Raw genomic sequence first — 13,077 nt, 5'->3', positions numbered from 1 at the left:
TGATCTTTTAACATAAGTAAATTCTACAGGCTCCTTATTGTAAAACATGGTCTAAAATACAATAATAAATTTACAATACTGTTATGTCAGCATTCTATGATGTGTGGAGAGGGGGAAAAAACCTTCAGGCAATATAATAACCTCAACCTGGGCTGAGCAAACACTATCTGTTTGGATTCATACACTTATTTGCCACAGTCATTATTTGAATTAGGCAGCAAAATTATTTGCCAGTTTGAAAGCATCCCTAATTATACTTGAAGGCAATAAACTGGATTCAAAAGTTAAGAACTTAGGGATACAAAGTCACTATTTTTAATGTTATTCATTATAAAACCCAGTATTTTTTTTGGCCCAGAAATGACCAGAATGAAATTAAAAATCAAGCAATATTTGTCCCTGTTATTCCTTTACTTAACTAATAAATCAGATTTTGTATACATGTAAGTAACGAGGGAAAAATTCTGTGTAATTTTGGATAAAATATATTTGCTAATGAACTGACTAGAAAATGAATAGCTATAGCATTTAAAATTGTAACTGTTCCAATAGTTACCGAAGATACTGAAAGTTCAGGTTCTTTATTGTGTTCTACTCCATAGCGGTATGTACTTTACTTTTAAAGAAGGAGCATGCTTCCCAAATGGACAACATCAACATGGGAAAATATTCTTAACTTTGGCTTGTCTTCTTAGCAAACTTGACATTAAATGTCATTCTCATTCATGAAAGAAGAGTTAAGCGAATTACTTTATAAATGGAATTCTCTGTCATGCCAAATTAAACTTTATTTTCTATACATTTGTGTTCATTTATATGTGTGTATAGACAGGTAATTTTGATAACACTTTATGCATCCCTTCACTGAAATAAACCTATTATTTAAAAATCCTTATAAAGAGTAGAAATCATGACAAAAACAAAGAGAAAATAGTGCTGAGTTCGTAGTGCTTATTTGCATTTAACTGTTTTACAGCTGCCTTCTCAAAATATAAGCAAGAGAGGTGAATAACTCTTAAGTTTTTGCTGTCTGGGGACCTGATAAGAGATGAAGGGGAGATGCTAAGTCCACTGAACACCAACAGGAATAACGATAAAGCTGTCTTTCTAAATAACATGCCTGTACCTGTCAGTAACTAGTTTTGAGTTTTTCACTGCTTTGTTTATATTAGTGCTCCCTCACCCTCTTGGGTGTCTCCAGAGTTAAACAAGCAGGTTTTTACCTCCAACTTAATCCTTTAAAAATATAGACCAAACTTTAAGGTTCTGACAATTTTCAACCATATTTATTTATTGCAGAAAAATAATATACAAAGATATTTACAAAACAATCATAAAAATATGAATGCATTTAGACACCGGATCTATTTGCATTTTACCATGGGTCATCAATAAATAAATAGAATGTTGTTTTTGTATTTTAAGTTTTTTTTTTCCCTCAGAGGAAGAATGAAAAAAGGAATTAACTGACTGTGATTTTGCAAGTCAGTTTGATCCCAGTATTTTTATTTCTAAAGGTGTTCTTAAAATTCCTCTGATTGTTACCATTTTAAAATGGAGAAAGTCCATAATGATGCCTTTCCTTTCAGTGGCTGATTGGCACGACCTCTTGAGAATGCATGCATGAAAAAATAAAAATAAAAACATTCTTCGTCAAAAAAAAAAAAAAAAGGAACACAAACAAACTGTTCAGACTTCTATCAGAATGTAGAGGTGTGAGGATGGTGCCGCTGCCCGTCCGGGAATCACTGTCCACGGGCCTGTCTCGCTTTCTCTTTTAAAAGTGCGCCCCACGCCCTGTTTCTTTGAATTTGGATTCTGCTCTTCTAATTTCCAAGAAAACCTTTGGCATATATATTTATTTTTAATTATCCAGCTCCAGAGTCTCTAGACTGTCCATTTTCTCCTTCTCTGGAAGCAATGACATCTGCAAAAACCCAGAGGGGGAAAGTTGGTTATTGTTTAGGTCCCTGTGGCTGTTTTCTAAGACTAGTGAGCACTGTTCTTATCACCACCACGGAGAAATTACGCTGAACAACCTGGAAGGATTTCAGCCCAAGGGCAAGAGGAAGTGGGTGGGCGGAATGGAGGAGGAGGTGGAATTTGGAAACATTTGTTTTAAGGAGAACGAAAACTTAAAGCCGAAAGAAAGGGAGGCGCTGGCAAGACTGTCCTTATCCATGACCCTCGACTCTTTCTCCGTCTTCCCTCCTGTCACGCGCACTCACGCACACGCACACCCCTCACAAGGGCGCATCCCTCTCTCTCTAGCGGGGACTAAGCTGCCTTCCAGGGACGCTCGGGAGATGAGGTGGCGGTGCCAGGTGGGGTGGGAAGGTTGAGAGGGGAGTAGGAGACGGGGAGGAAGGCGAGGCGGACAGGGAGCCGCGGCCCGGCCGTCAGTCGGTCTGCCACCTGAGCGGCGAAGGGGCGCAGAGGCGCCGGGTCCTTACCTAGGTCTCCGGCCCTGCCGAGGGGGTGGGGAGCTCCGCCTGCTAGTGGGACGCGGACATGGACCAGGCCCCCTCCATCCTCCAGACCGAGAAGGCGTAACTGAGCCGCTCGTGGGCCACATAGCTGCAGCTTGCCATCTTGGAGTCCAGCTCGTCGCTCTGTAGGACCTGGTAGAGGAAGTCGATATACCTGGCCGCCAACTTGAGGGTCTGGATCTTGCTCAGCTTGTCCGAAGGCAGCGTGGGGATGATCTTCCGCAGCGCGGCGAATGCCTCGTTCAGCGACTGCGTACGCTGGCGCTCCCGCACGTTAGCCATGACCCGCTGCGTCTGCAGCTCCTCGTAGGATTGCGGACTCCCGCCGCCGCTGCTGCTGCCGCCGCCGCCGCCACCGGCGCCGCCGCCGCCGCAGCCCGCAGACTTCTTGCCGCGCTTGCCTTGGGCTGGGCTGCCAGGCTCCTCGCCGCCTCCGACGCCCCCGCCCGCGGCCCCACCGGGCCCCGCGCCGCCCCCAGCGCTGCGCCGGCTGCTGCGCCGCTTGCGCCCCCCGCGCTTGCCGCTCGGCGGCTGCTGCCGGTCCGGCTCCTCCTCGCTGTTGCTCAGGCTGTCGTCGGCCGGCGAGACTGGCGAGCTGGACACGTCCTGCATCATCTCTCGGGCGGCAACGCGCGGCCTCGCAGGCCCGGGGCAGAAGGGCGGCCCGGGGAAGAGGAGGAGAGCCTGGCGCCTCAGCCCGCCAGCTTCCCTCGCGCACGGCGCCGGCCCGGGCGGTGCGGACCGCGGAGGAGGGAGCGGGAGGAGGGACAGGGAGGATCTCCGCGGGGAGGGCGCGCGGGGGAGGCGGGGAGGGAGGCGGGAGGGGGAGGGGACGGTGTGGATGGCCCCGAGGTCCAAAAAGAAAGCGCCCAACGGCCGCACGCACACCCGGCTCTGCCTCCTGGAAACGCTGCCGGTGCCGGCGAGCCCGCGAGGTGTCTGGGAGTTGGGCGAAAGCTGCCGACTTGGAGGCTCTTATACCTCCGTGCAGGCGGAAAGTTTGGGGGCAGCAGTGTCATTGGCCTGACGTGGGGAGGAGGGACTTTTCGAAGTTTTATAGGAAAGTTTCCGCTTTCCAGCCCCCCTTCTCCGTCCCCACCCCCGATCCTCGGGGTCTAACAATTCGTCCTCCCAAACCATTCAAAAACGACCTGGCCCAGGCGGCCGGCCCCTCTGCCCGCCTCCTTGCTGCCCTCCCCCTTCCCTCCCCGCCACCCTCTTCCCGCGGGCGCGGGGCAATTTCCTTCCGCGCCGGAGCAAGCGGGCCGCGACCCCGCACCCGAGCGCAGCCCGGGGAAGCGGCCGGAGGGTACCATTCCCGCCGCCTTGTCGGCCCCTCCCGGAGTGGCTGTGACAGCAGCGGCGGCAACAGCTTCTACGCAGTGGGTGAAGTCTCATCTCGCCTCAGTACCCTCTAGGTCCGTGGCGCGATTTGGGACTGCTGGGGCGGGGGTGACTGGCAAGAATACCGGCAACGGCGGAGCCCACCCGATGGTCAGCCAGACGGGCCCCTCGAGTCCCAAGGGCCAAACCACCGTGGCTGGTCCTGAGGTCGTGGGCGTTTCTGAAGACGTGGCCGCGCAGGGGACTGCAGAACTGCGCCCCGGCCTATTCTCTCACCCTTCCTCGAGAAGCATCTGGGCCTTTCTGTTCCCTCCACAGTGTCTCGATCTGACGTTTCCCAACACCCAAAGGACTACACCTCCGAAGGTGCTAGAAAGAGGCAGACGTTCATTCTCCCGCGGAAGGCAGTCCTGTCCTTGGAGAAGGCAGCAGGGCCGGAGTGGGGCAACGCGGGGTCTTCGCCGCGGCCCTGATTGCCCGTGCTGCTAGCCCAAGGTGGAGTTCCTGTGGCCGTTTCATCCCCACCCCACTCCCAGATAAGGCCCTGCATTGTGACCTCTAAAGGTCGGCTCTGAGAGAGTGAGACGGGGGCTCAACATTGCCTGGACACGCGGGTCTGATGGTTGCGAGAGTCCCCTTTCCCACTCCACTCCCCACTCCTAGGAGGTCCAGTGAGCCTGTTCCGCGCTCCCCAAACGCATTCCAATCGTTTGGACACTGACATTTTAAGCGTTTCTATCTAATAAGTCACAGTGAAGAGCCCTGAAGAGGGTGTTAATGTAGATTCTGTCAAGTCGGAAGCAAGAAAAGTTGGCGAGCTGGAAAGGAAGGGACGCTGCCGTGGACGAGAACCCCATCTTTTCAATGCTAGACTTTTTTTTTTTTTCCTTTTTGGAACGAGTTGGCAGAGAATAACCGTTTCATGTTCATTCTTCAAGTTGCAAAGCAAACCAGAGGTCAAACGCAGTAGTTAGTTTTCGGGGCAGATTTGGGGGTGCGGAAGTTGCGTGCCCTGTGCTCGGGTACCCTGCTCAGGCCGAGGTCCGCTCACGCTCTCCACGGTTTGGACTCTAAGCCGAGAATTAACTTAGCTAAGCTTCCCTTTCTGGGCCCGACCGAGGGTCGAGGCCCACGGTGTCCGGAGGAGGAGGCGGGAGCTCAGGCGACGCGCGGGCAGGCCACGTGGCTGTGCCCCACTGAGGCTCGCAGCTTCGGTCCCGGTCCCGGAAACCCCGGGGTCTGGAGCGCCTGGGGCCGGTTGAAGGGCTCAGCCTTCCAGGGGAAGTGAGAGCAAGCAGGATCCCTTCCGCGGGGGGCGAACAAGGCTAAGCTTTCATGGAAGGGGCGACGTGCAGGGTTTGTCTATCACTATTCTAACAAATATTCATAGACAATGACCACAGCGTGCCAACTTGCCTGCTTTTTGAGTCGCTGCCATATTTTAAAATGAATGCCTGTCTGAAAATCAGATTCTACTTGACCTCCACTTAATCGTTTACAGTCAGGTCTTCTTAAAGCGCCCTCTGATAATTCACTCCTGTGATTGCATCTTCTGCCTATAGGATTTGATCTCTTGGAAGCAGTTAGAGAATAGGCAGAAATCATCTTTTTATCTTTTGTAAATCGGAATCGCAGAGTATTCCACAATTCTTATTTGAACGTCGCTGCAGGATTCTTGAAAAATTTCATCCTTTACCTATGTCTGTGTTTTTTTTTTTTAAAGATCAATCTCAAATCTTAATTTTGTTTTGTGTTTTTTTTTCCCTTCAGCTGAATACTCAAAAATAAAGAGATCAAATAATTGGACTCTTTCCTTTGTGGCTATGGGTAAGCAAGACAGGAAAGTGTGGGCAAAGTGTAAAGGAAACCTTACCTGCCCAAGGGGAATTGGAGTTGGGGGCGGGGGTACGAGGATGGAAATCGGGACAGACGCTGGAGGAGAAACCGAGTCCACAACAGCGCAGCAGCCATTAGTTAGCCCGATTTGCAAAGTCATCAATCTCTAAGACCAGGTCTGTTTAAAGTGAGCCCAGCCCTTCTCTGGGCACTCAACTTCTAGGGGATAAAGAGCTCCCGGCCACTGAATACAGGGATCCCCGGGAGTGAGGCGATGCTATGGATGCAAGAATGCTTAAAACAGGGTTTAAAATGAATGAACTAAGCAGAACTACCCCGGGCACGGAATCTTCTTGATGGAGTCACAATGAATGACTTTAGTTCTGAGGGAAAAAAAATTTCTCCTGTACTCTTCGAAGGAGTGGAAAATGAGGATGAGGGATTTTGAGTATTTAAAAGTTAGTATTGAAAAAAAAAAAAAGTTAGTATTGAAGCAGAAGGTTGCAGCTTGCCAAATGAATTACCTCTCAAAACATCTGAGGCTTGATGCTCCCTACTTTGCAAACTTCAACATTTCCTGGCCTGATTGTCCCATCTGTATTCTACCTAACATTTTATGTAACAAATTTCTTATCCACACTTGCTGGGGCAAGAATAAAGGCAAACTCTCTTTTAAATGTGCTGAAGAGCCAAGTATAATTCTTGATCTTTTGTATATGCAATGATAATGGCACCTTCCACAATATTTGGTTTAACATGAAAGCTTACTTAGTTCTAAAATCCTAATTTCAGGCTCTTTAAAAGGGGTCTTAGGAATTTTCCTTTGGGGCTGAACTCAGCCTGACTTAAAGGATGTCAGTGGAAGACTACCTTCTTTGGGAATACTGGATTCATTGGAATTAAATAATTTCATCTACTTCTAAAATAAATGCCCTAAAAAATTAACTGAAAACAAAACAGCTTTCTTTTGCACTTGAATAATTCAAAACGAGCTTTGTTTTCAAACTGCAAACTTGGCATGTTCACAGTCCTTCCTGAGGAATGTGTGCTGTGTTAAAATATGAAAAAAAGAATACTGTTAGAAATAACAGAGTTAGGAATCTCATACTCAGCATATGCAAAAAGTATGTACATATCTGTGTTCCTATAGTATGAATAGGCACTGGCATTCTCCTAGCAACATTTATAAATACTTTTAGAGAAGGAAAAGAAACACATACACTATAGAATGTTAGCAAGCTGGTACATTTTGGAGTTGGGATTTGCACAAAAGGCGAGCACTTGAATCTGTTCCTACTGTTTCTCCTCAGTTTTTGGATGACTTACCACCTGTTTGTTGGCTTGGAGTTCTGCGAAATAATTTCTCTGGATTGCATGAATGAAGCACAGGAACATTCACACAGAAGGGGGCGCAGATTGGAAAAGGCTGCATTTGAGTGCATCTCAGTTGAGATTGTACATGTTAGATTTCATCTTGTTTTGAACACTTCACAGGGATTACTTAATTTGATATTTAAATGAGAGAATTTTATCAAAGTGGAATATAAAATTTTTGTCAGCAGGAGTGACTTGGATAACTCTATGTGAAAGCAGATTCTTTTTCAGTGACACAGGTAGCTTTAAGGATGTTTGTGCACCTTGCCCTAAAGAGGTCATTCTTCTCTTTTAATGACAGTTTAATTCATGAATTTAACTGATTCTACCTTTCTCTTTTTGAATTTCTTTAGGAATAGGGATCTAAAATTATGAAATTTGAAGCTTTCAATCCAGAAATAAAATGAAAAGTATAAAGCACAAGAACTTGAGTTGCCAAGAACACCTCAAATGAGCAAATCGAATATGCAAATAAATATTAATCTTTAAAGTATCTGGCATTCTGCAGTAAAAATTAGGATGGGATTAGGAGACATAATATGCCAAACTTGTAGGGAGAGAAGAATCAGAGTGTGGAAAAGTATAGAGTCTTCAAGAGTCTCCCCCCTACCCCCTTTATTACCTTATTGGGTATGCATGCTAGAAAGTTTGTGTCCCAGCTTTGCTGCCACTTAACCTTGTTGAAATATGCTCTCACTTATATCAGAGTTACCGGAATGACTGAAGAAATAATGTAAGAAATACACAGTTATTCATAGAGGCTTTTTATCATGGCCACAATTTTCCTACATAGTAATCATTTTTTCTCTTCTTTTTAATCATCTGATGATCAAGCAATTTAAATATAAGTTGAATGATTTACATTCTGTGTTTTTCCAGCTAAAGTTCCCTTTCTGATTACTCACAGCTTTCATCTCTCTTCACTTCAAGGGATTTCCTTTTTTCACAAGTGGCTTTTCCTGAAGCCTTAAATCCTATTTCCATTGTTTGGATTGATTCTTCCTGCAAAAACATGTTGTTTTTGCCAGTGACCACAAGAGGACACAATTTCCCAGAGAACTTTGTTGAAAAAGACACAGAAGAGGAAAGCTAACAAAATAGCAAAAATACTACACAATGAATGAATGTCATTTGGGGAATGTCTATTTGATTTATGTTACTTTTATTAATTTTTAAAAACATAAAAATGAGTTGGCATTCAGGCTTTAGATTTTTTGGAAGACTTTGTCTTTTTTCTTTATTGTAGAGCATACAAGAAAAGCATACATTTAAGAAAATACCATTTTAACAGAAAATATTTATTTTACATTAGCAAATTTTTTTACAAAACAGCATTTTGTTCAAAGGAAAAAAAACTTTTTATATTAGTAAATTCTGTACAAAATTCTCAGTGACCTGGAATTCTACTTTTTAAATTTTAGAGCCATGTTTGACAATGAAAAACAATTTAAAAAATATACTGCTATTCCAAAATGCCTTTGAAAGTTTGAGTTTTCTGCCTGGGCACACTTGGGATGTCTTTACATGAAAAATTACATGGAAATCGTTTTATGGTCTGTCAATTATATAAGAACTAAAATTATTTTTCCAAGATATGGCAAAATAGGATACTTTTAACGTATTGACTCTTAACACTTCCCCAGAATTATGATATACAATGTTTGATTTAAGATCACCTTCCTCTTTCTTACTACTTTTTCTCAAAAAAAGTTTTCAGAGTATTTGATTACTTTATAAATTATGGTAAATTAAAGTAAATTATGTTTTGATATTTATCTGGAAGAATTTTATAGTTCTGGTGGAGTGCCATGACAATCAGACTGGGAAATCCCTGCTTCAGTTAGAACTCAATGCTTTTGCTTTGCATTTGTGTCTCTTTGCAGATACATTTCTAATCACATTCTCTGAGACCCTGCTGGAGGGACTGAGGCAGGGACCAAAAGACCTGGAAAAAGAAGAAAAAAAAACGAGAGAGAAGGAGCAGAGTAAAAATAAGGAGATCAAGAGAGAAAGAGCAAAGTGTGGAGAGAGGTGAAAGAGGTAGCTGGACCAAGTGAGGAAGACTGATATGGAAAAAGAGAGAATGAGGCTTAGAAGGTAGGGGGAATAAAAGGCTTAAATGACAAGAGAAAGAAAGAAATTAATGCACTTAGTGGGAAATAGAAAAGCACTGGGATTATTGGCCTCAGTTTCTGCTCAAAGAGACCATTGCAAGTCGTTGCCTGTCCCTTGGTATAGGCATTTAGTGTTTTTTTGTTTTGTTTCTTTATACAGCAGGTTCTTATTAGTTATCTATTTTATACATATTAGTGTATAAATGTCAATCTCAATCTCCCAATTCATCCCACCACCACCCTCTCCACTGGCTTTTCCCCCTTGGTGTCCATACTTTTGTTCTTTACATCTGTGTCTCTATTTCTGCCTTGCAAACCAGTTCATCTGTACCATTTTTCTAGATTCCACATATATGTGTTAATATACAATATTTGTTTTTCTCTTTCTGACTTACTTCACTCTGTATGACAGTCTCTAGGTCCATCCACGTCTCTACAAATGACCCAATTTCATGCCTTTTTATGGTTGAGTAATATTCCATTGTATAAATATACCACATCTTCTTTATCCATATGTCTGTTGATGGGCACTTAGGTTGCTTCCATGACCTGGCCATTGTAAATCGTGCTGCAATGAACATTGGAGTGCATGTGTCTTTTTGAATTATGGTATATGCCCAGTAGTGGGATTGCTGGGTCATATGGTAATTCTATTTTTAGTTTTTTAAGGAATTTCCATAATGTTCTCCATAGTGGCTGTATGAATCTACATTCCCACCAACAATGCAAGAGGGTTCCCTTTTCTCCACACCCTCTCCAGCGTTGGTTGTTTGTAGATTTTCTGATGTTGCCCATTCTAACTGGTGTGAGGTGATACCTCATTGTAGTTTTGATTTGCATTTCTCTAATAATTAGTGATGTTGAGCAGCTTTTCACGTGCTTCTTGCCCATCGATATGTCTTCTTTGGAGAAATGTCTATCTAGGTCTTCTGCCCATTTTTGGATTGGGTTGTTTGTTTTTTTTAATATTGAGCTGCATGAGCTGTTTATATATTTTGGAGATTAATCATTTGTCCATTGATTCATTTGCAAATATTTTCTCCCATTGTGAGGGTTGTCTTTTCATCTTGTTTGTAGTTTTCTTTGCTTTGCAGAAGATTTTAAGTTTCATTATATGCCATTTGTTTATTTTTGTTTTTATTTCCATTTCTCTAGCAGGTAGATCAAAAAAGACCTTGATGTGATTTATGTCAAAGAGTGTTCTTCCTATGTTTTCCTCTAAGAGTTTTATAGTGTCCGGTCTTATATTTAGGTCTCTAATCCATTTTGAGTTTATTTTTGTGTATGGTGTTAGGGAGTGTTCTCATTTCATTCTTTTACATGTAGCTGTCCAGTTTTCGCAGCACCACTTATTGAACAGACTGTCTTTTCTCCATTGTATATCCTTGCCTCCTTTGTCATAGATTAATTGATCATAGGTGCGTGGGTTTATCTCTGGGCTTTCTATACTGTACCATTGACCTACACCTCTGTTTTTGTGCCAGTACCATATTGTCTTGATTACTGTAGCTTTGTAGTATAGTTTGAAGTCAGGGAGGCTGATTCCTCCAGCTCCGTTTTTTCCCCTCAAGATTGCTTTGGCTATTTGGGGTCTTTTGTGTCTACATACAAATTTTAAGATTTTTTTTTTGTTCTAGTTTTGTAAAAAAATGCCATTGGTAATTTGATAGGGAATGCACTGAGTCTGTAGTTTGCTTTGGGTAGTATAGTCATTTTCACAATATTGATTCTTCCAATCCAAGAACATGGTATATCTCTCCATCTCTTTGTGTCATCTTTGATTTCTTTCAACAGTGTCTTACAGTTTTCTGAGTACAGGTCTTTTACCTCCTTAGGTAGGTGTATTCCTAGGTATTTTATTCTTTTTGCTGCAACGGTGAATGATATTTTTTCCTTAGTTTCTCTTTCTGAACTTTCGTTATTAGCATATAGGAATGCAAAAGATTTCTGTGCATTAATTTTTTATCCTGCAACTTACCAAATTCATTGATTAGATCTAGTAGTTTTCTTTAGGATTCTCTATATATAGTATCATGTCATCTGCAAACAGTGACAGTTTTACTTCTTCTTTTCCAATTTGTATTCCTTTTATTTCTTTTTCTTCTCTGAGTGCCATGGATAGGACTTCCATAACTATGTTGAATAATAGTGGCGAGAGTGGACATCCTTGTCTTGTTCCTGATCTCAGAGGAAATGTTTTCGGTTTTTCACCATTGAGTATGATGTTTGCTGTGGCTTTGTCGTATATGGCCTTCTTTATGTTCAGGTAGGTTCCATCTATAATGGGTGTTTAATTTTGTCAAAAGCTTTTTCTGCACCTACTGAGATTATCATATGTTCTCTCTTCTTCAGTTTGTTAATATGGTGTATCATATTGATTGATTTGCATATATTGAAGAATCCTTGCATCCTTGGGATAAATCCCACTTGATCATGGTGTATGATCCTTTTAATGTGTTGTTGGATTCTGTTTGCTAGTATTTTGTTGAGGATTTTTGCATCTATATTGCATCAGTGACATTGGTCTGTACTTTTCTTTTTTGTAGTATCTTTGTCTGGTTTTGGTATCAGGGTGATGGTAGCCTCGTTGAATGAATTTGGGAGTGTTCCTTCCTCTGCAAGTCTTTGGAAGAGTTTGACAAATATGGGTGTTAGCTCTTCTTTAAATGTTTGATAGAATTCACCTGTGAAGCCATCTGGTCCTGGACTTTTGTTCGTTGGAAGATTTTTAATCACAGTTTCAATTTCATTACTTGCGATTGGTCTGTTCATATTTTCTATTTCTTCCTGGTTCAGTCTTGGAAGGCTATAGCTTTCTAAGAATTTGTCCATTTCTTCCAGGTTGTCCATTTTATTGGCATACAGTTGCTTGTAGTAGTCTCTTAGGATGCTTTGTATTTCTGCGGTGCTCATTGTAACTTTTCCTTTTTCATTTCTAATTGATTTGAGTCCTCTCCCTCTTTTTCTGGATGAGTCTGGCTAAAGGTTTATCAATTTTGTTTATCTTCTCAAAGAACGAGCTTTTAGTTTTATTGATCTTTGCTATTGTTTTCTTTGTTTCTATTTCATTTATTTCTGCTCTGATCTTTATGATTTCTATCCTTGTACTAACTTTGGGTTTTGTTTGTTCTTCTTTCTTTAGTTTCTTTAGGTGTAAGTTTAGATTGTTTATTTGGGATTTTTCTTGTTTCTTGAGGTAGAATTGTATTGCTATAAACTTCCCTCTTAGAACTGCTTTTGCTGCATCCCATAGTTTTTGGATCATCATGTTTTCATTGTCATTTGTCTCTAGGTATTTTTTGATTTCCTCTTTGATTTCTTCAGTGATCTCTTGGTTATTTAGTAATGTATTGTTTAGCCTCCATGTGTTTGTGTTTTTTATGTTTTTTTTCCCCTGTGATATATTTCTAATCTCATAGCGTGGTGGTTGGAAAAGACACTTGATATGATTTCAGTTTTCTTAAATTTACTGAGGCTTGATTTGTGACCGACCCAAGGTGTGATCTATCCTGGAGAATGTTCCATGTGTTCTTGAGAAGAAAGTGTAATCTGCTGTTTTCAGATGGAATGTTCTATAAATATCAATTAAATATACTTTGTCTATTGTGTCATTTAAATCTTTTGTTTCCTTATTAATTTTCTGTCTGGATGATCTGTCCATTGGTGTAAGTGAGGTGTTAAAGTCCCCCACTATTATTATATTACTGTTGATTTCCTCTTTTATAGCTGTTAGCATTTGCCCTAGGTATTGAGGTGCTCCTATGTTGGGTGCATATATATTTATAATTGTTACCTCTTCTTGGATGGATCCCTTCATCATTATGTAGTGTCCTTCCTTGTCTCTTGTAATATTCTTTACTTTAAAGTCTATTTTATCTGATATGAGTATTGCTACTCCAGCTTTCTTTTGATTTCCAGTT

At 42.2% G+C, this 13,077-nt stretch overlaps 1 protein-coding gene across 1 annotated transcript; it reads right to left on the bottom strand.

The window, feature by feature from the left end:
- Positions 1-1,361: 1,361 nt before the first annotated feature.
- Positions 1,362-3,252, bottom strand: TWIST1 (twist family bHLH transcription factor 1). The gene is made up of 2 exons (XM_079931810.1): positions 2,454-3,252; positions 1,362-1,927 (listed from the first exon to the last, which is right to left on the bottom strand). The coding sequence occupies exon 1, from the start codon at positions 3,102-3,104 to the stop codon at positions 2,496-2,498; it is 609 nt and encodes a 202-aa protein (XP_079787936.1). The 5' UTR covers positions 3,105-3,252; the 3' UTR covers positions 1,362-1,927; positions 2,454-2,495.
- Between the last annotated feature and the right edge of the window lie 9,825 nt (positions 3,253-13,077).

The sequence above is a fragment of the Stenella coeruleoalba genome (assembly GCF_951394435.1).
Source record: "Stenella coeruleoalba genome assembly, chromosome: 9".
NCBI classification, from domain to species: domain Eukaryota; kingdom Metazoa; phylum Chordata; class Mammalia; order Artiodactyla; family Delphinidae; genus Stenella; species Stenella coeruleoalba.
The sequence above is the reverse complement of the archived record's forward strand: the minus strand, read 5'-3'. Positions and strand labels throughout refer to the sequence as shown.

What these genes read in the sequence shown, in the direction of transcription:
- TWIST1 (XM_079931810.1), bottom strand. Translation starts at nt 3,104, where the DNA reads ATGATGCAGGACGTGTCCAGCTCGCCAGTCTCGCCGGCCGACGACAGC.